The sequence below is a fragment of the Epinephelus lanceolatus genome, chromosome 4, assembly GCF_041903045.1.
Source record: "Epinephelus lanceolatus isolate andai-2023 chromosome 4, ASM4190304v1, whole genome shotgun sequence".
NCBI lineage: Eukaryota > Metazoa > Chordata > Actinopteri > Perciformes > Serranidae > Epinephelus > Epinephelus lanceolatus.
In genome coordinates this window covers 47798181-47826161 of record NC_135737.1, presented here as the reverse complement: position 1 = coordinate 47826161, position 27981 = coordinate 47798181, and the positions used below count along the sequence as shown (strand labels likewise).

General features: G+C 42.6%; 1 protein-coding gene across 2 annotated transcripts in view; it reads right to left on the bottom strand.

Annotated features, from left to right (window-relative positions):
• The window catches only part of LOC117259349 (exocyst complex component 3-like protein 2), a 57554-nt gene that overhangs the window by 23625 nt on the left and 5948 nt on the right, over positions 1–27981 (bottom strand). The window contains exons 1-3 of one of the 2 annotated variants that reach the window (XM_033630629.2): positions 23144–23340; positions 6237–6746; positions 5681–5919 (exon numbers count right to left, since the gene is read on the bottom strand). In XM_033630629.2, coding sequence (XP_033486520.1) covers positions 5681–5919; positions 6237–6709 — 712 coding nt within the window. In that variant the 5' untranslated portion in view covers positions 6710–6746; positions 23144–23340. Of the gene's footprint in view, positions 1–5680; positions 5920–6236; positions 6747–23143; positions 23341–27981 lie in introns of those variants that run through there. The other variant, XM_078167406.1, reaches the window with a different exon arrangement.

Here is a 27981-nt window from a genome sequence, read left to right as displayed (position 1 = left end):
CATTCGACCCAGCGTGGACCCTCGCATTGATCTTATCGTCCCCGTCGATGAGTGAGAGGATAATACGTCTCGTCCTCCTCCAGCAGTCGAGCAGAACAGACGGTTCTTCTGTGCAGAGCGGCTGACGTTTATCTGTCAGCTCATATCTGTGCAGATCTCCACGCTCACATAAGAAGTCAGAATGCATGAGGAAAACAATCAGCAGCAGCAGCAGCACTGAGTCAAACTGAGGTCAGACGCTCCTGAACGCACCACAGGAAGTTAAAGGAATTAATGAATGAGTATAAACTTTTGATTGTGTGTGTGTGTGTGTGTGTGTGTTGGGTGCAGGAGTCAAATTTCACTGGTGTTAGTATGGACCAACACATTTCGGGTATTGTGACTAATTTTTTTATTTGATTTTTTTCAATTTTTGGGCGACTAGTAACGACCCCAAAAGACACTGACATGCGATCCAACAGCCAACCAACACTACCAACTCGGTCTCACTCTGAAGTCACTGGTGCTTGGTTAGTGATTCCACTGACAAAAAAAAGCCGTCCGCCCACGTTGGCATCAAACGTGGCTGGTCACCATTATTGTTTAATGGTGCCTGTCAGCGTCAGGGGGAGACGCGGCTGGACAACATCAAAAGTTAAGGGGGCGGAAATTCAAGTAGGGCAGGTGGGAGTGGTGTATGATGGGTCCAACAGACGCCAACTTCACCCAGGGGCCGGTGTTCGTTTACAGTGAGATTGTGAAACCAATGTTCCCGGTGTTGTACCGACGTAGTGCTTTTATTTTGAAAGACTGTAAGCACGTCAACAACCAATACACCCAGGGTACCTTGGACGTCGTATGTGGACGTGGACAGTCCTCGGCCAAATGTTGATATGTGATATGTGTTGACACTACAGGTGTGTGTGTGTGTGTGTGAACTGTACATAAGAGTGGTGCAGGTACAAACAGCTCTGAATCCTTTAGTCCTGTTTAGCAGTGACACAAGAGACGCTGACACGCACACACACACACACACACACACACACACACACACACACACACACAGCTGATTGTGCTGATATCTCAAAAACAAGTCCTCACCTGAACATCTAGAAGCTTCTCTGCTCTTTACAGTCAAACACTGAACTCAGACTCTGTGTGTGTTTCTTCTACTAAACAATATAATTTAAACTGTAAACTACATATTATTATAATAAATACATATTTATATTTACACATGATATTGTTTTATTAAAAACAGCAGAGTGTGTTTATCAAAACAGATCCAGGACTCTGGTCTCAGGTCTGAGTGAACCTGTGAAGACTTTAGTCCGTCTTTACTCTGTGACATTATCAGGCTGGGCTCTGTGTGTGTGTGTGTGTGTGTGTGTGTGTGTGTTTACAGTAATAACAGCTGACTGACTGCTGTCCCTTTAATCACAGCTCTTTTCTGTAAAGCTGAATGTTTCCGGACTCACACAGTTCACAGTTTTCAGTCACTGACAGACAGAGAGAGTTGATACGATCAGCTGATCTGATCTATCAGTGTTCATGTGGTCCGATCAGTGACAGTGAAGTACACTGTATGTTAGATAGGAAAGATATGGTGAAAGTCAACCTCCGTTACACTGGACCCAATAAAATCCATTTAAAGTTTTTCCCCGTTCCTGTTGTTTTGTTTCAAGATTTTGTGCTTTCTATTTTAATTTTTCTGAATTCTGTGTTTTATAGTTCGAGCTCATTTTGTCACCAGAAAGATGTCTAAAATATCAGCCTCAAAAATCAGAGTATCAGTTGGGCTCAAATATATATCTCGTACAAACATTAGAGCTGTAACGACTGGTCAATCAACAGAACATTAATCTGCAACCATTTTCGATTTCAGCCTCTCAGTGTGAAGATTTGCTGCTTTCTTTCATTTTCTGTGACTTCATACTGAATTTCTTTGAGCTGCGAAAAACACTTTATTAAGAGTATAGTGTATATTTATAGTATATATATTTATAGTTTAATATTTTTAGTACTTTTAGTAGTCTTCCATAGTTATAGTACTTTAGTTTAGTATAGTAATTTAACTAATAATTTAATTAAATGTAATAATATTTCCACATTTTTTTTAGTAATAACAATAATTTAATCAGTAATAAAAATAATAATAACCTATTTCTAATAATTTAATAATAGTTGAATAATAATTTAGCTATAATTACTCATAGTTTTTTATAGTTTTATAAAGTGTTAATAATTTAATAATAAATTTCATGTAATAATTCAATTAATATTTTGATTTAATTTTACAATAATTATTAATAATAATTTAGTAATTCTTTTAATTTAATAATTTATCTTATAATTGAATTTAATCATAATAATTCAACAATATTGTAGAAACAACAATTACTGAATTAGTAATAATAATAATAATAATGATACTTACAATAATACAATAATACTAACAATAATTTAACTATAATTACTCATAGTTTTTATAGTTTTATAGTTAAAGTGTTAATAATCTAAAAATTAATTTCATGTAATGATTCAATTAATAATTTGATTTTATTCAATAATTATTATTAATAATACTTTAATTTAATATTAAAATAATAATTTAGTTATAATAATTCATAGTTTATTTATAGTTTATTATGTACATTTACAGTCATCACCCTGGACTCTTAAAAAAAAACACTGATGAGCATTTTTATTACATAAATCATTAACCAATCAATCGGGGGGAAAAATGAATGATAATAATCCTAAACTGTAACCTTCATGTGCAACCCCAAATTCAGTAAAGTTGGGACACTGTGTAAACGGTAAAGAAAACGTCAAATTTGCAAATGTTTTTTGACCAAATTCAATTGAATCCAGTCAAAAGATTTTCAATGTTCAAACTGTTTGTTTTGTTTTTTAAATAAATATTCACTCATTCTGAATTTGACACTGCAACAGGGGCAACAAAAGACCGGGAAGTTGTGGCATGGTCAAAAAACACCTGTGTGACATATTCCACAGGTGAACAGGTGAAGTGGTCCCAGATTAAAGTCTCATGACTGAGTTTGAAAGAAGCCTCGAAAGACTCAGCTGTTCACGAGCAAGGACGACGTGACGTTCATGACTTTGTGACAACAGTTCAACAAGAATTTATAGATGTCACACCTATAATCCATAACATCATCAAAAGATGCAGAAATCTCTGCATGTAAGGGTCAAGGCTGAAAACCAAAGCTATATGACCTTTGACCCCTCAGACTGCAATGCATTAACACCAACATGACTGTATAAAGGACATTACTACATGGGCTCAGGGACACTTTGGACACATGGCTGCATCTACCAATGACAGTTCAGACTCCACCAGGCTCCGCCCACTTCTCTGAGCCCGAGTTCATCTGAGGCGGACTGACACAAAGTGGTCTGTCCAGTCCATCATGGACGTCCTGTCCTCCGGGACCAACCAAACTGTCACCAGCTCAAAATTCAAAGCCAGCATCTGTGATGGCATGGAGAGGTGCATCATGGGTCACTTCTTATCTACTGAGATGTACACCCAGGTTTTGGAGCAACATATGCTGCCATCCAGACGACGTCTTTTTAAGGGAAGTCTCTGCGATTGTGACGTGTTCCAACAGCGTGTCTCCGTAGTGACAGAGTGCAAGTACCTGACTGACCTGCCTGCAGTCCACACCTGTCTGCCACTGAACACGTGTGGAACAGTATGGAGCATCAACCCCAGAGAGGTGCATCATGGGACTGTTGAGACACTGAAGTTGGGTGTCAACCAAGAATGGGAAAGAATTTCACTTTCCAAACTGTCCTAACGTTATTATAACCTGCTGCAGAATAAGTGCATATTTACAAAAAACAATAAAGTTTATCAGTTTGAATATTAAATATCTCGTCTCTGTTGGACAAAGGTCAAAGTCACGTTTGACACAACGCCCCAACTGGTACAGACGTGTGTGTATACATTCTGTCACAGTTTAACACAGTTGGAGTTATACAACTGTTTTAACATGTAAACAAGGGTGTGGGGGAACTGAGAACACACACACACACACACACACACATGAGAATCATTCATTACCAAACAGCAGAGTAAACAGGCTGCGATAAACAATAGACGTCCTTAGAAAGTTTCCAGTTTCCAGGACCGGCCCAGTACTAATGATATCACACACACACACACACACACACACACACTCACACACACACACACACACCAAACAGATTTCACTGTCTTTGTGCAAACTCCCGGAGAAATTAAAGCATCTTTCTGTAACCTGGTTGGCCAAAAGGTGTCCTTCACTGATGTGTCTGTCTGTCTGTCTGTCTGTCCATACCTCTGTCTGTCTGTGTGTCTGTCTGTCTGTGTGTCTGTCTGTCTGTCTCCACCGTTCATTGTCGGGGTCTAAAATAGCTGCAGACTGTCGGCAGACGCTGATAAGATCAGTCGGGGTGGTATGAAAACAAACTGGACCACAGCTTTAACACACAGAAGGAGACCACCTTTAACTCCGTCTGCTGTGAAACAACCTTCAGACTGAAGCTCAGAACGTAAACCTCAGTGAACTCATCTGTCCTCAGAGAGCATCTCTGACTGCACTTTATGTCAAAGTTACAAAAACAGTACAAGTACTCATACAGTTTATAAGTCAGGGCTGACCCCAGGACCATTTTAAAGCTTCAGCAGCAACACCAAACACTTGAAGCTTCCGCCGGGAGGCTGAACAGAAATGTTGATAATAACAGGCTCTGAATCTGAGACGACACCTGACACAGAGCTGTGAAACACAAAGTCTACTCTCACCGACAAAATGACCACATGGGCCGTCTGTGCAAACAGATAATTATGACCTGTTATTCTAAGGCACAGGTCCTTAATAGACTTAAAATGTCTTAAATTATCATTAAAAGGCCTCTTAAATTGTCTTAAATTCAGAGTCAGACCCAGACTCCTGACAGACCCAGTGACTCATCAATCATTGGACAGGCCCAAGAACTGCAATAATAAATAACTAGTGGCATTCAATTAAAAAAAAAGGCAGTGCGGCATGCCTTGCGTTTTGCAACCTACCTACTTACAACTCAATGACAGCTACTTGACAAAGATAGCTAACTAGCTCAACGACATGAACAAACCCAAGTATGACATGAATGTATTAAACTGTGTGGACCTTGAACTAATGATTAAGACCAGTTGGGAGCCACTGGTTTTCACTGTATAAAGACTTGGACCATTTCCTCCTCTCTGCCATGACTCCTTCTTGTTGCAAGTTTTCAGCAGCGCAGACATTTGAGGTTTTTGTTTTCCAATGTGTAATTTTCAGAAAGACACACCAACATTTAAAAAAGTTATTGTACGATTCTGATTCCAATTTACCATCGATTCTCAAGTGGAACCGGTTTTCGATTCCCAAACTGAAGTCGACTTATGTTTAGATGTGGGACACACACACTGCTCTCCTGGGTGAAAGTCCGGTGTGTGACCCATCCATCACCCCTCCCTCCCACCCTACTCTGAATTTCTCCGTCTTTCTGCTACATAATGGCCGCAGACATTGGAGTTAGCTGAAAGCCTGGTGTGTCTCATTCATGCCTTGTGCCTTGGAGCCACTGACCAGGCTGCAGCGTTTGACGCCTCGGTAATGAGAGAAAAAATAACACTCAATGTGTCACCATCTGTGACTTTTCCTACCTGACAGCGGCTCTCTGGGTTTGACCTCCTCCACCACCTCCTCCTTCACCGGCTGCTCCTCAGGTCCCTGGGACGAGTGGTCGTTCATGGACTCCCTCTTCAGCTTCCCCAGACCAACCATCTTCATGAAGGACAGGCGCCGGCTGGTTGAGTCGCACTCACTCTCTGAACAGTTCAGCTCGCCGTTGGTGAGAGACTCCTTACGGGAGCCGACGGTGTCGCGGTACTTCCCCGCAAACCTGAGAGGGATGCGAAAGAAAAAACGTCAGTGAACAAACTCCTGTCGTAGCATTTTATCTCGACAAACTCCTCCCATCCATCTTAAACTTAAAAAACCAACATCAAGCTACTTCTTCCCAACAAACTCTTTGAATCCTTTTTAGTCTCAAAACTCTGACACAAATCCTGGCCTCAGCAACTTTCCCTCATTCTTTCCTACCTCAACAAACTGCCGTCATCCCTCCCCACCTTGAAAAATAACCCCAATCATCTCTCCTTACCTCAACAAACTCCTTATCAGTCTTGATCATAACAAACTCCGACTGTCCTGCTTTACCTTAACAGACTTCCTTCAGAGCTCCTCCTCCCTCTCTTCTTCTTCGTTGCAGGTGAAGGCGTTCCTTGCAGCGAACCCTGAGGCGACGGTGTTTCATTTCCTTTGCTCCTCCCTGACATTCTCAGGTTCTTCCCCAGCTTCCCCAGAGTCTTCAGCGGGGACTTGAATTTGAAGGATCCCTTCACCGAACCTCCGCCTCCAACTCCGCTTCCCTTTTTCCCCTCATTGGCTTCGTTCTCGTCCTCCTCGTCCTCGAATGGGTTACGATCCCTTGGCACGTCGCCGTCAAGCAGTGAGCTGCCGGGCGACCAGTGGTCGCTGTGGCCACCATTGCCATGGATGCCGTCGTCATTGTCAAAGGGGTTGTGATGGTGGGGTGTGATGTTGAGGCTCATCCTGCGCAGGATCCAAGCGTTGTCTAGAGTCGGACCGCCGCCTTTCAGGCGCACTGGGAGGTTTTTGAGGACGGGCATGATGGAGCTGGGGGAGGGGGGGCGGGGAGGGAGGAACCTGGAGAGAGAGAGAGAGAGATTAATCAATCAATCAATTAATCAATCAGTCAAAGAGCTGCAGGGGACTGCAGTCATTTTACTTGACACTTTGACGAGAATGTCGCGTCTGTTTCTACTAGACTTTGGTAACCTGATCCATCCACCTGACAGGTGTGGCAAATCGAGATGCTAAATAAACAGCATCATTGCAACACAGTTGCGTCCTGGGATGGTCCAACACATCCTCACTGTGACCTCGTCACATGTCCACGTTTGGTCATGGACTTTCCACGTCCACATATGACGTCCAAGGTACCCTGGGTGTGTTGGTTGTTGACGTTCTGGGACGCCATGTCAACTTCAGCCTGTTACATGTATTGTCTGTTTTCAAAATACACTTCTGTTTTCACAGGAAATGTACAGTTTGCATACAGTCTCTTTCAAAATAAAAGCACTACGTCGGTACAACACAACAAATTGTCATTTTTTCTGTCAACAACACACACGTGGTTGGGTTTAGGAAAAAGAACAGGGTTTGGCTTTACAGTCTCACAGGAAGTGAACACCGGCCTCCTGGGTAAAAGTCGGTGGTTGTTGGACCCATCCGCCACCGCTCCCACCTGCCCTACATGGACTTCCACAACCTTAACTTTCGTGGGTGTCCCTGATGCTATTAAACAATAAGAGGAAAGGAATGTGTCATTGGCATGTTGACTGCAGGAATGTCCACCAGGACATTTAACGACCATGAGCTGTCTCCAGTGTTGTTTCTGTGAATTTGGCAGTACATCCAACTACTGTTGCAACAGTATGATGAACAGTATCATAAAAAATATCATAATTTTACAGTATTACACAATAATTATCATCAGTCACAGTGCCCCTTAAAGGAAAGAAAACAGTTTTTTTGGTTGAACAAATGGTTCACTATAAATGAAGCCATTTTTCTAGACAGAAGTGTGTGTAAAGCCTCTGACAGGCAGTTCGAGGAGGAAAGGAGATATGCATGTGCAGGGAAGGCTCTCTGTTTGGTTGCTTTAACTACATCGGCTCAGGACCTCAAAACTGCTTCTTCACCTTCAGAGTTTGCATTCTCTTATCAGGACTCAGTGAACCTCAGTGAAAACAACAGGTGCAGGTAAAAGCTCTGGAAAACAGTTGGTAAGCAGTCCTTGAGTAAAGATTAAATAAAAGTTTATAACTTAATTATTACTTAATTGATACATTAAAACTGCAGTTTAGAAATGGATTATTTCATTTTCATCTTTAGGGTGACAAAATGAATCAAATATATTGATAAACTAAACATTAATTAAATGTGTTCATTCTATTGTAAGTTTTTTTTTTAAAAGTAGATTTGTTCTTTTGTCATTTTCTGCCTGTTTGTTTGATGAATCAGACGAGAATCAAAATCAGAAATACTTTACTGTGTTTTGTTACAGTCGCTCTGATGTAAAGAAAAGAGAATTATAAAAAGGAACAATAGAGTAGAAATATAAGTATGTAAATATAAAGAAATAAAATAAAATAGAAATAAAAATGTGCATTATGTTTAACACTTGTACTTAAGATGTTAATAATAAAATATATATCTTCATCATCATCATCGTGCTTTCTGCTATTTCTTATTTTAATATTCGCTGTGTCGTTTTACAGTGAAGTGCTGTATGAATAAAATGATGAAGATTTATTACTGCTCACTGGTTCCTGAACACACCTGTTGTGTTCGGACGTTGGGGGGAAGTTACTGATAAGACTCCACCCTCACTCACAGTTACACTTTATGGCTTTATGTTAGATAATGCACTGTGATGACGCACGGTCGCCATGGCAACACATCCTCCTCCTGCTCCACCTCCAGGTGGAGGACACAGGACTCAGTCTCAGTTTGAGCTCCTCGCTCTAATTTCTGTTTTCTTACGACCGTGGATGTCTCCAAATGAGTTGTTACATATCGGCATATCAGAAATCAGCAAAAAATCCAGTATCACGCGTCCCTAATAAATAGACCACTGTGGTAAAACTGCTCATTCAGACATATCATTAATACTGATAGGCTAGGTGCTGATGCCTTCTCGAGGGAGACTCAAGACGAGCCACCAAGGTTCAGCTGAAGTCAAAGGAAAAGGTGGCAGGCTGTAGACGCACGACACGTTACAGTGACCAAATGTTTAAACTTGGAGAGCGAATAAAAAACATGTGTGACTCTGGAGCCGCAGGCTGTCCCCCGCTGAGTGAACCCATCATAAAGCACAGTGAGACTCCTCAGGTGTGTCAACGTGCATCACACCACCTTCGTGTGACCACACCCAAACTGACCCTTACAGATGTGAAACTGCGCTCACACACGGCGACCGTTTGTCCAGTAAATAAAGTTTAACCAGGAAACTGCTCTGCAATCCAACACCTGACCTCAAGCCATGGCAACAGGGAATACTGATTTCTGATTGGCTGCCGACTGTCAGTGTTCACCTCAACAACAGTACAGCTTTGTTAGCAGCTCACTCCCTCAAGGACACCTGCAAAACCTTCAACGACCCTGTGAAGCTTTTTAAGGACTTATTTAACCTCCTCAAGGACAGCAGTCAGATGTAATCCTGCTCTGTGATTGGCTGGCTGGCTCAGGGGTATGTTAAACTGCAGGTAGCCATAGCAACAGTGCAGACGCCTCAGTTAGCCGTTAACCGACCTGACGGTGATGTTAAACTGAGCACAGACACACTTAAACACACGCAGGAGGATTTGAACACAGCTGAGCTCTGCTCCTGTGGAGAGCGGACATCATGTAACACAGTCTGACATATGATGACATGCGACGACTCGTACAGCGTGCCGCAGACACAGCCGCTCCTCACTGAGCGGGTCAACAGGAAGCTGCAGACAGATCCCGCCCGCTCATGAAGCAGCTGATGTCACACAGCCCCACAGTCCCACAGCGATAATCCGTTAGGACATAAAATGATCAAACATTAACAGACGGCAGAGATCGGCTCGCTGTGATGATTCATGGAAAACTTCTTAATGATTAAAGAGAAATGTGCCGTCAGGATGGAAAATACACTCTTTGTCTCAGATGATTTGTGTCATCAGGACACTTTATAATATACTGATAAAGATTTAATACTCGTCACTGTGGACACCATCAGATTTAAAATGTTATTTTTAACTTCTTTAGAGACCTCTGACACAGATTACTAAAACTAAAAGTTATTAATAAGCAGAGGTGGAGGAAGCACTGAGAGACACACTGTAATACTCTGTCACAGTAAAAGTATGAAGGTATAATCTGCTGATCTCTGTCTGGGGGTCCAGTCGTGCATTCTGGGTATTTTTATGCACCAATTTGTGTTTTTTTATGTATCAAGGCCTCGCTACTCTCAACATGAATGTAAAGGGAAAAAGAGTCAATTATATTTAACAGCTGCATCAGTTTTATAAAAGCACCGGCGTCCCAGGTGAAAGTCCGTGGTTGTTTGACCAATGCACCGCCCCTACTCAGACTTCCACTGCTATAACTTTTGCTTTTGTCCCGCCGCGTTTCCCCCGACGCTGCCGGGCATGGATAAACAATAACCGCAACCCGCCACGCATCATGCCGACATGAAAGGACGGAGTCGTTGGTGTCTGATGCCGGAAGCCATGCAACGAATGAAGTGTCGTTTTCTGACAACTTCGTAATGAAACCAGGTTGGTTCTCAAATTTTTCATATGTTTTCCTACAGAAGCAGTGCGCCCAAATTTGTACAAGTCATATGTATTTTGAAAGGCTGCAATCACATGACCAGTGCGCCGACGGGAGTAAACAAGGAAGCAGTCCTGGCCACTTGTAAGGAGGCAGGTCGGGGTGGTGGATGTGTCACAAGAAACCAGACTTTGGCCCAGGACTCCCCTGGAGTCACACGTTTGGGTCTGTGTGAACTTTGAGTCATTTTAAGGAACGTCCTCACCGTGTGTCTTTTCCTAAACCTAACCTCAGCAACTTTTACTGCCTGAATCCAGCCTCTGTAACTTTACGTTAATAACGTAACTGTATGTTTAGGACGTAACGTCGTTCACAGGGCACTGATGATATCATAGGCTATCATCAACGGTTCCATGTGAATATGTTTTGACATATTATCATTTTAGTTTCCATCAACTCGTCACCTCAAACCAAAAGACTCACAGGGTTCTTCATAGTTCAGGTTAAAGAGCTAAGAGTGAAGTGTTGCCATGGTTACAGAAAACTGCGTGTGTGTGTGTGTGTGTGTAAGACTGGGAGCGGATGTTGTTCATGTAGTTGGTTTTGCAGTCTCACCAGCTCAGGACACACTGCCACAAATAGACACACACACACTCACATATGAACAGTGAGGAAGCCACACACACACACACACACACACACACACACACACTGAAGTGCGGGTGAAGTGGGAAGTGATTCAGCGCTGTTGGCTCCATAAATACCCAGCAGCCCCGGCAGCGGGCTCAGGAAACCCCACGTGGAGGCCGGCGGCGCTCACACACAACCTGTTTTCTTCAAGAGGGTCGCAGGGCATCGCGGAAGCTCCTGGACACAAACAATGGGAGCGGAAAGGACAGCGATAGTGTGACGGACAGAGGCAAGGACTCCTGGGTCCTCAGGGTGTGGTCCACTCACAACACCAGAACTGGGGGGGGGGGGCAACCAGGCACCAGTGCTTTATCTCTGAAGCACAGGTCAGACCTGAGGACCAGCTGAAAACTCCAGTCTGGACTTCAGACTGTGAGGACCGTCTTCAGGTGACGTGAGGTGGAGATACAGTGTGAGGTGGCATCTCCTTGGTGTTTGAGCACACCTGCCACACGTCTACATCGAAAACAAAACCCATACAAAACACACGGCATGTGTACAGCCCCTTATGTGAGCAACCCACTGTAGAAGTAGCAGTTAGTGGCTAGCTCAACGAAGAAGAACAGCAGCCATAAATGTCCACAAATAGTGAAAACAACGAGGTCCAGGAGCCTCCCCAGCAGTGAGAGAGATGTGCATAACGTACAGTGATGAGCAGTGATCATCATCTGCATTGCCATGAATCACTGTGCGCACTAGACACACCGAGGGGCGCAGCCGCTCTGCCGCACCTGCCGTGCACGAAATGACAGACTACTGAAATAACAGAGGGAGGAAGTGGACGAGGAAACACATGAGCTCTTAGGTTGTGATTGATGTTTCTTTATATTATTCATAATTATCTATGTTTATTATTTTTTACTATAGCATTCAGAGTTTTTAATTGAGCTCTGTCCCAAAACTTCTGCCGTGGCTCAGGTTTGAACAGAAACTGTGCAGGTTCATGTAGCATCTGATCAGAGCTCTTAAGTCAGAATGGTGCGGTATTTTCCTGCAATTTAAAGGGTGCATTATTCAGATCGTGAGATGCACCTACATAGATGGGTTCACAACACGTATACACTCTGCTTGTTACACACACATGGACGTGCAGATGGGTAAAATAATCCATCATTGTAAAATGTGAACGTAGCAGAGATCAGAGCAGAGCTGCTGTCTGACTCCACATTGACAGAGATGCTGTGCACATTTAAACACAAGGAGCAACGTAACTTCACTGATTATTTATCTCAAGTTAAAAGTTTAGAGAAAGAGAAAGTTCCTTTCTCAAGTTTTAAGTTTTGATATTTGCTGCAGTGACATCACTGCTCTGACTGACTGACCTGCGATTAATTAAGAGACTAAATACAAACCCTTTGCCCCTTGTGCCTGACTTTGCGCCTAGATTATGCGCCATTTAACTAACAAAGATGATGTGGACACGCCCTAAATGCACTTTAGACCACAAGCTGTAGATGGTTTAAATAAGGCCCTGTGTCACAGAGGCTCACACACACACCTCCACATCTTAATAACAGCCTGTACAGCTCCGCACGTCACAGCAAACCCAACTTCCTATTGAAACCTGTTTTTTAAATAGAAAATTTAAAGTATGTTTAATATGAGTATCGAAGAATGAAGCACTCATTTAGGCCTTCAGCCCGGAGATGTGAGCCAACTGCTTCAGATCCACATCAATAACTCACAGCAGAGTCACAGCTGACTGACCCAGCGTTAACAACCTGACATCCAAACATCATGTGAAGGTGACGAGGTCGCAACCTTCAAAACGTCACAAACAGGAAACCAGGAAGAGAAGCAGATATCCAATCAGACGGAGGCAGAGACCTCAGCCTTGACCTCAAGAGTGTGTGTGTCAGTGTGTGTGTTTCATGACTAATGGCTGTATAGATAATCAGCTGATGTATGTGTGCTGACGGAAACAGTGAGAACAGGCAGTACGTTCAAATATGAAAACAGGAATCATTTATTAAAGCAAGACGATGGCCGCCTTCCTGCTCAGACTAAATCTTTATTTCCTTTTTCAACTCCAAATCAAGATTTCATTATTTTCTTCATATAACTGACAAACTGCTGCTTTCTGACGACATATTTGATCAGAGTTAACTGAAGACTTCAGCTGACTCCTTGGTTATCAAGTAATCATGTACAAATTTCAGGTACTTGTACTTCACTTGAGTATGTTCTTTACATGCCACTTCCTACGTTTTACTTGACTTCATTTACATTTCTACACTTTTATATAGTTTAACTATATTTTACTGACGACACGGACGCTTTTACTGAAGGAGCATTTTCATTACAGGACTTTTACTTATAATGAGTTATTTTTAATGTGTGTTAAAACTGTCCACCACTGACTTAATGCTCATTTATACTTAATGTTTGATACATGCACTGACAAAGATGTTCAGCGATGGGTCGCTATAAAACACCCACGTTTGGTGCTTAAAAAGCCGCTGGATGAACAGTGACGTGTCACTATTAAAAACCCATGTTTAGTGCCTAAAAGCTGCTGGAAAATAAGGGATGAGTTGATAAGAAACACCCACATTTAGTGCCTAAAAAGCCCCTAGAAAAACAGCAGTGGGTTGCTATAAAACACCCACGTTTGGTGCTTAAAAAGCCGCTGGATGAACAGTGATGTGTCACTATTAAAAACCCATGTTTAGTGCCTAAAAAGCTGCTGGAAAAAAGGGATGAGTTGATAAGAAACACCCACATTTAGTGCCTAAAAATTCGCTACAAAAAGCAGCGATGGGTTGCTATAAAACATCCACATTTGGTACCTAAAAAGCTGCAGGAAAAACAGGGATGACTGGATAAGAAACACCAATGATTGGTGCCTAAAAACACCCGCATTTAGTGCCTAAAAAGCCGCTAGAAAAACAGCAATGGGTCACTATAAAACACCCGCATTTAGTGCCTAAAAGCCGCTAGAAAAACAGGGATGGGTCACTATAAAACACCCGCATTTAGTGCCTAAAAAGCTGCACGAAAAACAGGGATGAGAGGATAAGAAACACCAATGATTGGTGCCTAAAAACACCCGCATTTAGTGCCTAAAAAGCCGCTAGAAAAACAGCAATGGGTCACTATAAAACACCCGCATTTAGTGCCTAAAAAGCTGCAGGAAAAACAGGGATGAGTGGATAAGAAACACCCATGATTGGTGCCTAAAAAGCCGCTAGAAAAACGTGTAACGTGCTGCTATAAAACACCCACATTTTAGAACGCTGGAAAAACATTGATTGGTCACTACAAAACGCTTGAAAAACAGTGATGGGTTGTTATAGAACACCCACGTTTGGCGCTAAAAAGGTGCGAGAGATACAGCGACAAGTTGCTAAGGGCTAAGTCATGCTAAGTGTTAGACACAGAGATGGAGCTGGATGGAGCAGTCTGTCTGCACTCGCACATTTTCTGAAAGTCCACGGATACAGATGAAACAGAGCAGCGCCACGGGTGATCGTGGGGGCTGTGCAGCGTAGTTCAAGCTACATGTGACCGTAGGAGACAGCGAAGAAATTCAAATAATGGCGGAACAGAACTGATCAATGATAGAGTATGAAGAATTCTCCATCCATGTGTGGGGTGTGTTTAATTGCCTCATGGCACCATTACCTACAATGCTGCCTCCATTAAAAGGTGCAATATCATGACCTCCTCCACCGTCGCCTCGTTTGTTGTTGTCTGAAACTTTTAACTCTGCCCTGATGGATGTATCTATGTCAACATAAAGAAAGGAAACGGATCTAATTTTGTGCGTAAAGGTGGTAAAAACGCAACATCGTCGATTTGTTTATGCACATAATTAAACAAGATAACAGCTCATGCTAAAGCTAACTAGCATTGCAGGGTTTTGATTCCAGAAATCATGTGCTCGTTTGTTTCCGTGTTTCCTTCACTTGACTTGACATTGACTTGCAGTAATTTCCTGGAAACTCACTCTGACCTTAACCCGAGTCTTCACACTGACATTTAATGATTTATGTTACGGGGATGTGTGATTTGTCCCCAGAAGAAAGTCGAGTCCTCACAATGTATAAACAGCATAATGTCCCCACAACATCAGTGAAACACGTCCTCACACACACACACGAACACACAGCTGATCTGTGTTGTGTTTACACACAGCGGGTCTGAGAGGAGATGTTTTACTGGGAATCTGCTGGTAGCTCAGAGGAATGATAAGTGGACAGTTTGATGTAAAAACATGTTTCCTCTTGTTTCTCAACATGTTTCTGGACGTCAGTCGGACTTTTTATAACAGAGCGTCACTGTGGCTGCAGACTCACCAGTCCGCTGAGTCACTGGAACCATTGTCCCTCTGGTTCTGGACTCTTCTCCTCCCATTGATTAAAGGAAATCATTTCCAGTGAGTGACACACCGACTAAAGAGTCCTGCAGAGTCACTTCCACACAGACACAAACACATGGGAAGTCCTCACAGTCCACACAGTGTCCAACTCAACAGTGTCTTTCATCAGAGCCTTCCTGCCTGGTAAACAGCCACGTTGTCTCTTAACAGAACTGAGCTTTAGATTTTTAATTTGCAGCCGAGTTGCCAGTGGAAAATGTTGGTAGTGTGACATTGTAGTTTGTGAGCTGACTTTGTTACCTAGAGGTGGGTGGGGGGTGACACTGAGGCTAGACGCCACAACCAACACACAACAAAACTGGCTGTTTTTAGCATCTCTACACTGTTTTTCCGACAAGTGTTTAAGCACCAAATAGGAGTGTTTCTTGGAGACTCATCACTGTTTTACCATCAGCTTGTTGGGCACCAACAATGGATGTTTCTAAGCAAATCATCACAGTTTTTCCGGCTGCTTTTTAGGCACCGAACATGTAAAGCTTCAACACATCAGCTATGTAGTAACATACACGGGGGTTGTAATTTATCACATCTACAGGTTTTACATAAAGTCTAATTCCTCCGATTTCTGCAAGGTGCATCTTGGGAAATATGACATCATAAACTCAGATAAATATCACTATCATATCTGCGTGTTCAGTGTAGAGCTGGAGTCAAGACATGGTTAGCCTAGCTTAGCATAAAGACTGGAAACAGAGGGAAACAGCTAGCCTGTCCAAAATTCATAAATACACCAACGTGCTTAACGTCTCGTTTGTTTCATTGTGACATTTAAAAAACAGTTTTGCAGTTTTAAAATGAGAAATGCTGGAACTACTTCTTGGCAAACAACTGTGTATCAATCCACCAAGTACTTCTGTGCAGCCTCTCTGCCTACAGCATGTTTCCCATGATGCTGAAATGTTACCTTAAAAAATACAAAATCTTGTGCGTCAAGAAGCAGAAAGCAAAAATAGAAAATGTCTCACATCCATTATCACACAAAAATATTTTGCAAACAAACTCAGGTCCCACTGTTCACCAAATTTCAAAATATGAGCACAATACAGACAAAGACCCACAATAAACACGATGTGACACAGAACACAAAGTCCGTCACTTAACAGCTTTAAAAGACGTCAATACAGCGACGCCCCAACAGAGTAAATATATGAAGACTGATCTGAGATCCGTCATCAGAGTAGATGATTGATGAGAGCCGAGCTGCTCTGATAAAAAGAACTTTAATGGCTCCAAAGTCCCATCAGCCACCTCTCTGAGGCGTCTCGTCTCAGACCAGCCGGGCGGAGCTGATCCACAACGATTGATTATCTGATTTAAGTGATCAGCAGGACGCAGCGGCTGAAGAAACAAACATATTCATCATGTGCTGAAACTCACATTCAAGACAGATTCCTCCATTTTGTCAACAATATTTTGCACCATGAGGTGAGACAGACAGACAGACAGACAGACAGACAGTGATGATAAGAGCAGGTTGCATGTGTTGGCCTGCGGGCGAGGACGGACAGACAGACTGATGTGGGCACCAGCAGAGTCACAGCGAGCTGCTCCTTTAAAGGTCGATTATCAAACACTCTCCGTTCCCATGTCACACTCTGCTGTGAGTGAGGTCACAGTTACCCACGATGCATCTGTCTCTCATTAAGTAAAAAACTGCCCGCTCAGCATCATCTGTGAGCGAAAACAGCTGTTGAGAAAAAATGTAATATTATCTTTTCCCTGAAGGGAGGAATGTGTGCTGCTGGGTAAATGTCTCAATGTGTTAAAGGGCAGCGAGGACGGCAGAGAGGTCACATGACTCACAACACAGGGACACAGGTCAGCTGAAGACAAACTTCACAGTAAACTCTGTTCCTTTAGACGACAGAAGAGACTCGAGATTTCAGTTTGAGGTTACAGAGGCTGTAGAACAACGAGCTGCTTCTCGTCTTACATTAGAAAGAACACTTATTGACATGATCAATGAATCTGATGGTTATGATGAATCCACTCTTCTTGTCGTCCACAAAAAGTCAGAAAATGGCGTAAAATTTGCTCGATTGCTTTGTGTCTTTTCTACTGATGCTTCCTGTCTGAACTCTGCTGCTGTAATGCTGCAAATTCCCCCGCTGTGGAACGAATACGAAAATCGTATCGTAGCGTATCATATCTTGTTTTTTTTAAAACCAGTACACTTCCAATTATCAAATATCTTGAATCAGAGCTGCAGAGCTCCCGTCCTCTGTGTTCTGAATAAAAGTGAGGTTTTAGAAATATTTTGTCAGTGAAGATTCAACAATAAAACAATAACAATAACAAAAACTCGAATCACTGCCCCTGTGGTTGTATGACTCCGCCCACCAGTCCACCCTGTGGTTGTATGACTCCGCCCACCAGTCCACCCTGTGGTTGTATGACTCCGCCCACCAGTCCACCCTGTGGTTGTATGACTCCACCCAACAGTCCACCCTGTGGTTGTATGACTCCGCCCACCAGTCCACCCTGTGGTTGTATGACTCCGCCCACCAGTCCACCCTGTGGTTGTATGACTCCGCCCACCAGTCCAGTGTCTCTGACAGTCTCCATCCATGTCAGTGAAAACATGGATGCTTCACACACAGAAGATCTATACAATCAGCACAGTTTCAAGATTAGAGTCACCAATTCAGTATCTGACCAAATGTCTCCCCTTCTGTTCCTGAGATATGACGTTAAAACATGATGATGTCACAGTCAAGCTGACCTTTGACCTTTTGACCTTCATTATTTTATCCTGTTAGACGTTTGTGTCAAGTTTGGTCAGAATTAGTGGATGAATTTTTAAGTTATGGCTAAAAGCACATTTTGTGAGGTCACAGTGACCTTTGACCTTCAACCATGAAGATAAGTTCAGTCCAAGTGGACCTTTGTGTCAAGTTTAAAGAAATTCTGTTCTTGAGATTCACACTCACAAGAATGAGATGGATGCAAGGTCACAGTGACCTTGACCCTTTAAAACCAAAATCTGATCAGATTGTTGCGGAGTCTAAGAGGACGTTTTTGCCAAATTTGAAGAAATTTCCTCAAGACATTCCTGAAATATCATGTTGGTAAGAATGAGACAAAAAAGGTCACAGTGACCTTGACTTTTGACCCTCAAATTCCAATCAATCCATTCTCAGTTTGGGGCAAATTTGAAAAAAATCCCTCAAGGCATTCTGGAGTTGTCACATTCACAAAATGAGATGGATGCAAGGTCACAGAGACCTTTGACCTTTGGTCACCAAACTCCCATCAGTTTATTCTTCAGTCCAAGTGGATGTTCGTTCCAAAATTGAAGAAACTCTCCCAAGGCGTTTGGGAGAATGAAATGGACCCAAGGTCACAGTGACCTTGACCTTTGACCACCAAATTGTAATCAGTTCATCTTTGACTCAAAATGGACGTCTGGAGTTTTGTCATAATTAGTGTGTGAATTCTTGAGTTATGGCCAAAAACATGTGACAACCAAAAAACAATTCTAATCAGTTTATTCGCCGGTCCAAAAAGATGTTTGTGTCAAATTTAAAGAAACACACAGACGCATAAAAAACTAGAAACAAGAAAAACAGAAAGACTTTCCTGCAGGTGTCTTTGTCTCGCAGAGAGTCGTGACGTCAGAGCTGAACTGCTCCGACACCTGAACATAAACACACCTGAAGCTGCATCATCAGCACGTTTACCTGTAAACTGACCACCAGCTGGTCGTTGAACCTGTTCATGGAGGATGTGACTGACAGGGACAAGTCTCTGTGATGTTGCAGTCAATCAGTTCATAAAGCTGAAGTTAATTTATTTAGATTATATATATTATTTATATATATTATATATTCTTTTGCACTAAAAACATCAGCTAAAAGTGTTTTTCATTTTTGTTACAAACACTTTCTATGTTGCAATAAACCATAATTCATGTGTTTGGTTTCAGTTCAGGTTCAGTTTAAGTTTAGAAACAAAACCATTTCATCAGCTTTTCTGAAAAAGTGAAACCCTGGTTTTCTGCTTTAAAATAAAAGGATGTGGACGTGTCCTCTGGTACACTGACCAACGAGGGCAAAGTTGCTACAACATCCTGAAACATTTCCATCAGGAGGAACGAGCTGCAGCATCAGAAACGAGGCCGATTCAAAAGCACGTGCAGAAATCAAAAACAAATACAACAGAAACAAGCTGCAAATAAAAACTGCCTGAAACTTTCAAACGTGATCTTGAGACGTGTTTTTATCATCGCTGAAATTTATTTTATCTTGTCTTACCCTGAAGTTTTGACTGAATTTAACTTTATCTTTCATTTTAATTTTTTTAATCAGACGTTTTTATCATCTGTTTTTTCTTTTCATTTTTTATTTGTTCAGCATTAATGCATGAATTGTGCCTTATAGATAAAGTTATTATGATTATTAATGTAACGACAAAAGGTGCTTTAAATGTAAAATGCTGCTGCAAATGACAAAAAAAAATGCTATTAACATAAAAAGTGCTGCAAATGAAAATAATGCTTTACATAAACTTAATAAAATGCTGTAACGACAGAAACAAACTCCAGATGCAAAAACATGCTGTAAATGAAGACAAAAACTGTTGTAAACGACTTTAAAGCTCTGTGTGAACTCTTCCACGTTGTGTTGACAGGAAATATAACGAAGCTTCACGGCTCAAACTGAACGTCTCTGCTGCAGCTCTGTCACACATGAAGGTTGTTTGAGGGTCATAAAGTGCGTCGGCTCACAGTGAAGGTGTGTCGTGCTGTTCAGAGTCTCTGTTTTATGACCGCTGATGATCAGTAAAACTTTAACTGACCAACGTCTGAGACACACAGAGACGTCTCTTTCTCACATTGTTTCACAAATCAGAGTGACTCTAGGAACAGATCGAGCATCAACGTACTTACTGTTTAATTAAAAAAAATCACTGACACTCATTCTGTTTGTTTTAGGACTGTTGAAGCTCAATAATTTCTGATGACAGAATCAAACAGTAAAGTCCTAAAACTTTGTGTCAGACTGATTTAAATCAGTAAACTGTATTTTAAATAAAAGTTTCCACAGGTTTTTGTTTCTGTTCAGAAGCTCTGGTTCGTACTGAGACTCTGATGTGTCTGATCAGCTTCTGTACGTTAGACACAACACAACTCTTCTTCATGTTTCATTCCCTGAACGTCTGCAGCTCTCTGACCTCCATCACACAACATTAACACACTGTCATAAAGTCCTGATCCAGAATCAGCTGACTGTGACCGACTGGTTCGGTTGTGACGTCGTATTTCTCTGAACCTTCTTTTATCTGTTAGAACAGATCCAGTAAAGAAAGGTGACACAGCTGAGGCGGCGTGGTGTGATGTGTCCGATGAACTCTCACTGCAGGTCGCCAACATCACAGATGACCATCAGGAAAGAGGTCAAAGGTCAAAGACAGAGAAGCACTTCAAACGGGAAGTTAAAATGTGACAGTCAGCAGGAAGGCTGCTTCTAATAATCCTTTCATTTTCTTTATGTTTGGATTCATTCATTCATTATTCAGGATGAGGAGGAGGGAAAGAAATAAAATAGACAGAGTGAGACAGAGACAGAGTGAGACAGAGACAGAGTGAGACAGAGACAGAGTGAGACAGAGTGAGCGTGCGACACTTTGATCACTCTACATTCTCCTAACCCTCCCTCATGCTGACTCAGCAGAGTGCACATTTATAAACTATGTAGAAACCTCGGAGAATGTGTCAGTGAATGCAGCGCTGCAGCCGGACGGACACAACCCCTCTGTGGACAGACACACTGTCTCTGTGGACAGACACACCGTCTCTGCTCATCTCTAATGTCATGTGACCAGCTGATCAGTCAAAGCAGAGACACTGGACGCTGGTCAGAGAGTCCAGTTCACACAGAACCTCTCAGGAGTACGTCAGAGTCAGAGTCCTCAGAAAGATGTCGGCAGCGTATGTTTCTGTAAACCACAGATACGTCACTTTTGTACGTTATTATGGAGCAGATATATTTTAACTTTACATTTCAATAAAGCTGTGGTTATGTTAAGGATTTAAAACCCACGTGGTTTGGGCCTAAAACACCTGCTTTCAGTGGCTCATTCCCTGATGAAAACGCAGCAGTATCTCAGTAAAAAACAACCACTTCTGGTGGTGCCGTCCCCCCTGGACATGAACTCCCCGCTGGAAACTCAGTGATGTCTTGGTAACAAACAACCATTTTTGGTGCTGCAATCTCCACCGAAAATTCAGCAATATCTCAGTAAAAACAATTCCCTTTGGTGGCGCAATCCTCACTGGGAATGAAATCCCTGCTGGAAATGCAGCGATGTCGCCATTAAAAAACAAACAAAACATTATCAAACCTGACGTTGCTGCTATTGTCTTCAGCGTTACATCATCGTTTTCCAAACTTAAACAGTGACCAGAGTTTTGACAAATCTTCAGGGCGTTTTAAAGAATATCCATCTTAGGGACCTGAGAAGCCCAAACATATCTGGATACATATGGACAGGACCTCAACGTGGACATTTGTGCTTAATTTGAAGAAATTCCCTCAGGAGATATCATGTTCACGAGAGTGGGACAAACATACAGATGTGCGGGCAGACGGATGGACCGACAACCCGAAAACATAACGCCTCCAGCCACAGCTATCACCTGGACAGAGACATAACAAGATGCTGAGCACACTGCGACATGCATCGTCATTTTTTAGAGAAGCTGCATTTAAATCAGTCACGTTAGGCTGCAGCAGTCCCAGGAACAGGTTCTGAACATACAACCAGAGGAGGCGCCCCCTGCTGGATGTCATGAAAGAACGCAGGAAGGCTGCAGGACATTTCACAACGAGGAGACTCCACCTGACGTCCTGACCTGAAGGTGGAGAAACTCTGCTCCTTATACATCAAGTTAATCCTTGACATTTCCTGCTGCCTCAAACACACCGTCTGCACTGAGAAGTCACAGTCACTCAGAGACACGACCTTTAGCTCGTCAAACTGTTTTTATACAAAATAAGACGAATATGTTAAAGACGTCTCTGACTGAAGGAGAACTCAGACGGCACAGGTTCAATTTTACAGCAGCAGAGCGTCGACCTCTAACCTTCAAACCTCTCATGACCCACACACACACACACACACACACACACAGACAAACACACACTGAATCACACTCACACACAATACTACATAAAGAAAATCCAAAATATTCTGGAATCATCCACGAGCTCTCGCATCCAGCCAACAAGACAAGTCCAGAAAATTAATTCTGACATTCACTTCATCATCAGAGTTATTTCATGGAGCAACAATATAAAATAAACTCCAGTTTCACCTCCTGAGGTCACAGACCTGCAGCGTTCATCAGCTTCTCTTCATATATCTCTGAGTTTTAGACAGACATTTGAAGGTGTCACCAGCAGCTTCATAAAAAGGGTCATTTTCACTAATTTTATAAACTAATATTTCAGAGATTAAAGTGGTTTTGCAGCTCTGATGACTTCCTCTTCCTAAAAACCTCCAGTCACCTCGGTGGGTCAGATTATTGATGAATAACTGATGTGAACCTGAAAATAAAACTGTGTCCATAAAACTCTTTAAATCCCTCCAACAAACTCTGTTAAAGCTTCTGTCCATCAGTGTGTGTGCGTGTGTGTGTGTGTGTGTGTGTGTGTGTACTCACAGCGGGGAGCCATGGCGGCGGATCAGCGGCTCAAACTGTCAGCAGAAGCCCGGCTGAAGCGTCACAAGCGGCGGACACACAGAGTGAGATGTTCCCGGAGAGAAGCGGAGCTGCAACCGGCTCTGCACCGTCACTGAGTCTGACTGCTGCTGCTGCTGCTGCTGCTGCTGCACACACACCCAGCTCGACACACACACACACTCAACACACACTCACTACCAGCAGCAGGGTATGCCATGCTGCGTTCAGGAGCGGTCGGAAATTTCGCAATCAAAAAGAGAGCCGTGCAGGAACAGCGGGTCCAGCTGCTGATGGACTTTAAGGCTTTTTTTAATGTTTCCATTTGACTTCATAAAACCAACATATTAATCACACCATTTTGAAAATAAAACTTAATGTATGCACATGGTGTGTGACATCATCATCACCTGTAGAGGCCACGTTCAGACTTATTCAACCTTAAAACATCGTTTTTATTTTATCTTGGAAACCATAAAGCCTCTCAGTGTTTTATTGAAGGTGAGTCATGAACAGAGGAGCTTTTATAAGAAAGATTAACGCTGCAGTGTTTCAGTGATCTGACTTTACGGACATGATGGATGAAGATGCTGCAGAATCATAGTGTGTGTTATTTACAGGCTGCTGGTTCAGGTCAGATTGTTCATGTCAGGTTAAAAAGTCTAGCAGAAGAAAAAGGTTCCCATGTGTCTGCATGGCTTTTTAATGTCTCAGTTAAAACAAAGCAATTTTGGTGTCACAATCAGCTGGAAATGTTCTATGTCTCCATTAAAAAACCAAAGACTTTTGGTGTCACAATCCCCACGGTTAAACATCAAATAGTTGAAAACATGCAAACTGTGGCTGAATGATGGTACGACGTCTATATGATCACCAGAACAACGTTGTCACTGCCTATTTGTTGCCAGCAGCGAGACTCCTTTTCTCTACAACTCATCACACATGGGGTTTGTCTGGCGGCCATCTTGAACTGATGTCCGCACTAATGGTGAAGAGCGCTGATTTTAATAACGCCTGAACTGGACGACACACAAAGACAAATAAAAAAGGGGTTTTGTATAACATTGACACCAGGGGCCGTGTTCACAACGAGAGTCGCTCCCAGTGACAAAAGTCTGAGGACATTTGTAGAATGATGACGTTCTCTAAGAATTTCCCCTTAAAGTTAAGACTAAGTCCTTGTAAAGAGAAAAGTTATTCACAGAGCATCTCAGACCTTAAAAGAGTTCCTCAGGTGACAAACTGTTGGGAGCAGGAGGAGGACTTTAAGAGGTTTAAGAGTTTCTGAACCAGAGGAGAAAATGGTGGAAACACAAAGAGGTCGGAGAAATATTCTCCAAATACTGTAGGACAGTGAGTTAATGCTACAGATTAGATGGTGCAGGGAGAATATGTGTGGTCGATGTCATCAGGGATACACACACATTTCCCACCCACTAAAATCAAACTATAACACCAGAAATAAAACTGATCACAACACTGAGATATTTGGAAAAATGCATCAGTGCATCAGTGATGACTTCAGCCTGTCTCAGCCTTTCAGTCTCATTTGGACTTGCTTGAGTTTCTTGAAGATGTTTTGCAAACGTCTTCAAGAAACTCAAGCAAGTCCAGTTGCCTACGATATAGCACTTATGATTACCATGACCTGGATGACTGAGAATCTTCACCGACAACTCACACCTTACAGGCTCACAAAGGGTGTGTCTGTGACAACCAATCACATCTGTTAAAATAATGCATCATACCTAGCAACGCAGTCGACCACACCACCTCACTGAGGTAAAAGTTTCTGTCCCTTCCTTGCTGTGAGTCGCTCTGAGAACGTTCCTAAATCACTCTGAAGCTAGGACTGTTTACCACGATGAGTGGCCTAAGTTAGGAGCTCTGTGAGAGGATTCTCAGGATGTTTATACGGCCCTGGGAATCAAATGGAAAGGTCTGACACTGACGTGCTACAGCCTCTCTTTATTGGTAAAAAACAGGCAAATGACACGTTTTAGGCTCATAATATGTTTGTTCTTTTGTTTCGCAGTAGTTTCCTGCAGCAGCCAAATGTAAGAAGTTTATTATCTTATATCAGTTTTAAGGTTATTAAACAGTCGAGGTCTGTGGCACCAAGAAGAGTCAGCTCCAGGCTGATGAAGAAGACCTCAAACCAGACTTGATGGGAGAAACTTTGACCCACACTGACGGACATCTTGGACGCTGCTGTTTGTAGCAGAGTGTAAATATACGAAGAATAAACAAAACATGTTGGTATCAGGAAAATTGCTTTTCAACAAGTCGAGGCGGAGCTGACGCTGCTGCTGCACTCGTTCTTCAGTGTTCTTCCTCTTTTGATGACAGCAGACTAGCAGACACTTGAAGGCGTATACGCTGCCCCGTCAGGTCCAGAAGAAATGTGTTCCCAGTACTTACACTGCTGCAGAAAACCAAGAACCTTCACGATGTTATTTTGTCTCTTTGATGAACTTTATTTGTGGTCAAGCTGCTGCAGCGCCGTCCTGCTTCCTGCTGCAGCAGTGATGGAAAATACGACTTCACTGAGCTTCTCAGCGTCTCCTTTCACTTTAAAAAACTCTGAGATGACTCAGCTGAGAAGTCAGCAGTAATCTGCACCTCGTGTCAAACTGAATTAAAATATCACTGCAGTACTTTGAGTCTGAGCTCCACCTATGAGCTGAGCACACAGGAGCAGCTGATCAGACTGACGTCAGCCGCCAGCCGCATCGTCAAAGACTGCAAAGCACGAGTGAGCGACTCACCACAGACCTGTGGACTGGACTAAATCAAAGAAGGTCACTACAGTGCTGATAAACCAGTCAACACGGTGGAAGACTCAGGTCTGCATGTTGTGACCAGTCATATGAGGCTCGGCTAATTTACACAATGTAAAATGCCATAGGCTTGTGCTAATAATGTTAGCATGTTTTATGGGGAAGACATTACCTTTGTTAAATGTTTCTGTTGCTGCTGGTGTCATATGAGAAAAGGAAAACTCCACAAACTAGTGGAGTTTTCCTTTTCTCATATAGCAGCTAGGCTAATTTTGTATTTGTGGGGAAAATGTGTCCAAGTGTTTTGTCTGTGAATCGTCCGAGTTATAATGAAGCTGATTTGTGTACTTGTGTTTCACTTTGTCTCCATTAAGCCATGTTTAATGTGTGTTTAATGAATCTTTACAGAAACCTCCACTGCCGACCAGTGGTTTGGAGGTGTAACTGCAGAGTGACACAGACACCACCGCACAAGTATATTATGTATTCAGGGGACAATAGTTTGACACAAACAGGACCTGTATGAATCAGAGACAGAAACTAAAGTGGAACAGAAATGTGGTGATGCTGTCGCATTAACTTGATCATTGGACGTCAGTGAATCATCAATATTATATCAGAGTAACTGCACTTTCTCACTGGAGCAGTGTGATCCTTTTAAACAAACAAACAAACAGTCAGTGCCTTCTGGCGTCAGACACCGACGTCACATCACATCAGCTTGATATGAAGCCAGTCGCTGAAACAGCACCTGGCGGCATTAAGGAGACACAAAAATATTTTGTAAGGTCATTGTGATTTTGACCACCAAGTTCTAATCAGTTCATCACTGAGTCCAAGTGGATGTTTGTGTCAAATTTGAAACAAAAAAAAATCCCTCAAGTCGTTCTTTAGATGCTGTGTTCATAAGAATTGGACGCATGGCTGGTTTCACCCCCTGAGGTCGTCGAATACCGGTGCTTGGTCAGTGACTTTTGGCACCAGACACCGACGAAAAAAGTTGTCCTTTCATGTTGGCATGATACGCGGCCAGGCTCGGCAGCATCGGGGGACACACAGCTGGACAACAGTGTAAGTTAAGGGAGCAGGAATCTGAGTAGGGTGGGTGGGGACGGGTGTTAGATGGGTCCAACAACCACCGACTTTCACCCAGCAGGTCCGTGTGGTGTTCACTTCCTGTAAGACTGTAAAGCCAAACCCTGTTCAAAACCAACCATGTGTGTTTGTTGTTAGTTGGTTGTGTTGTACTGACGTAGTGCTTTTATTTTGAAAGAGACTGCAGAAGTGTATTTTGAAAACAGACAATGCATGTAACAGGCTGAAGTTGACACGGCGTCCCAGAACGTCAACAACCAACACACCCAGGGTACCTTGGACGTCATATGTGGACGTGGAAAGTCCATGACCAAACATGGACATGTGACGAGGTCGCAGTGAGGATGATGATGGATTTGAAAGAAAGAAATCCAACAGTCAAGTTTCTCTGCATCCGTTTGACTCCTGGTCGAGACGCTCTGCTAAGAATCGCTTCACCTCGTTAGTATGAACTTCAAAACTGTTTGGAAATGCAAAATAATGGAGTTTTGAACATTGATTTAAAAATGTGGTTAATTGCGATTAAAAGAATAAATCATTTGACAGCCCTGGTTATTGTTGATCTTCACCAGCTGCAACTTTAAACTGATGAACACATGACTTTTACATGTAACAGAGTATTTTTACGCTTTAGTATTTCTACTTTTACTGAAATAAAATATCACAGTCCTTTTTCCGCCTCTTGTCTGAGGTGTTCCAGCTTTAATCAGAGACCTCCCCTGACTCCAGCACTTTATATAAACGAACCTCTGATTATTTTTTGGCCGCGTCCCAACAGAAATCACAGCGTCCTCCTGGGTCACACCCTGACTCTGTTTCAATGTCAAACTACTTCCTGTTTCTTGTCTCCAAATCATTTCCCCAAAGGCAGAGAAAAAAAATCACTCTTCATTCAACAAGGGCGTTATTACAATGTGTGTGTGTGTGTGTGTGTGTGTGTGTGTG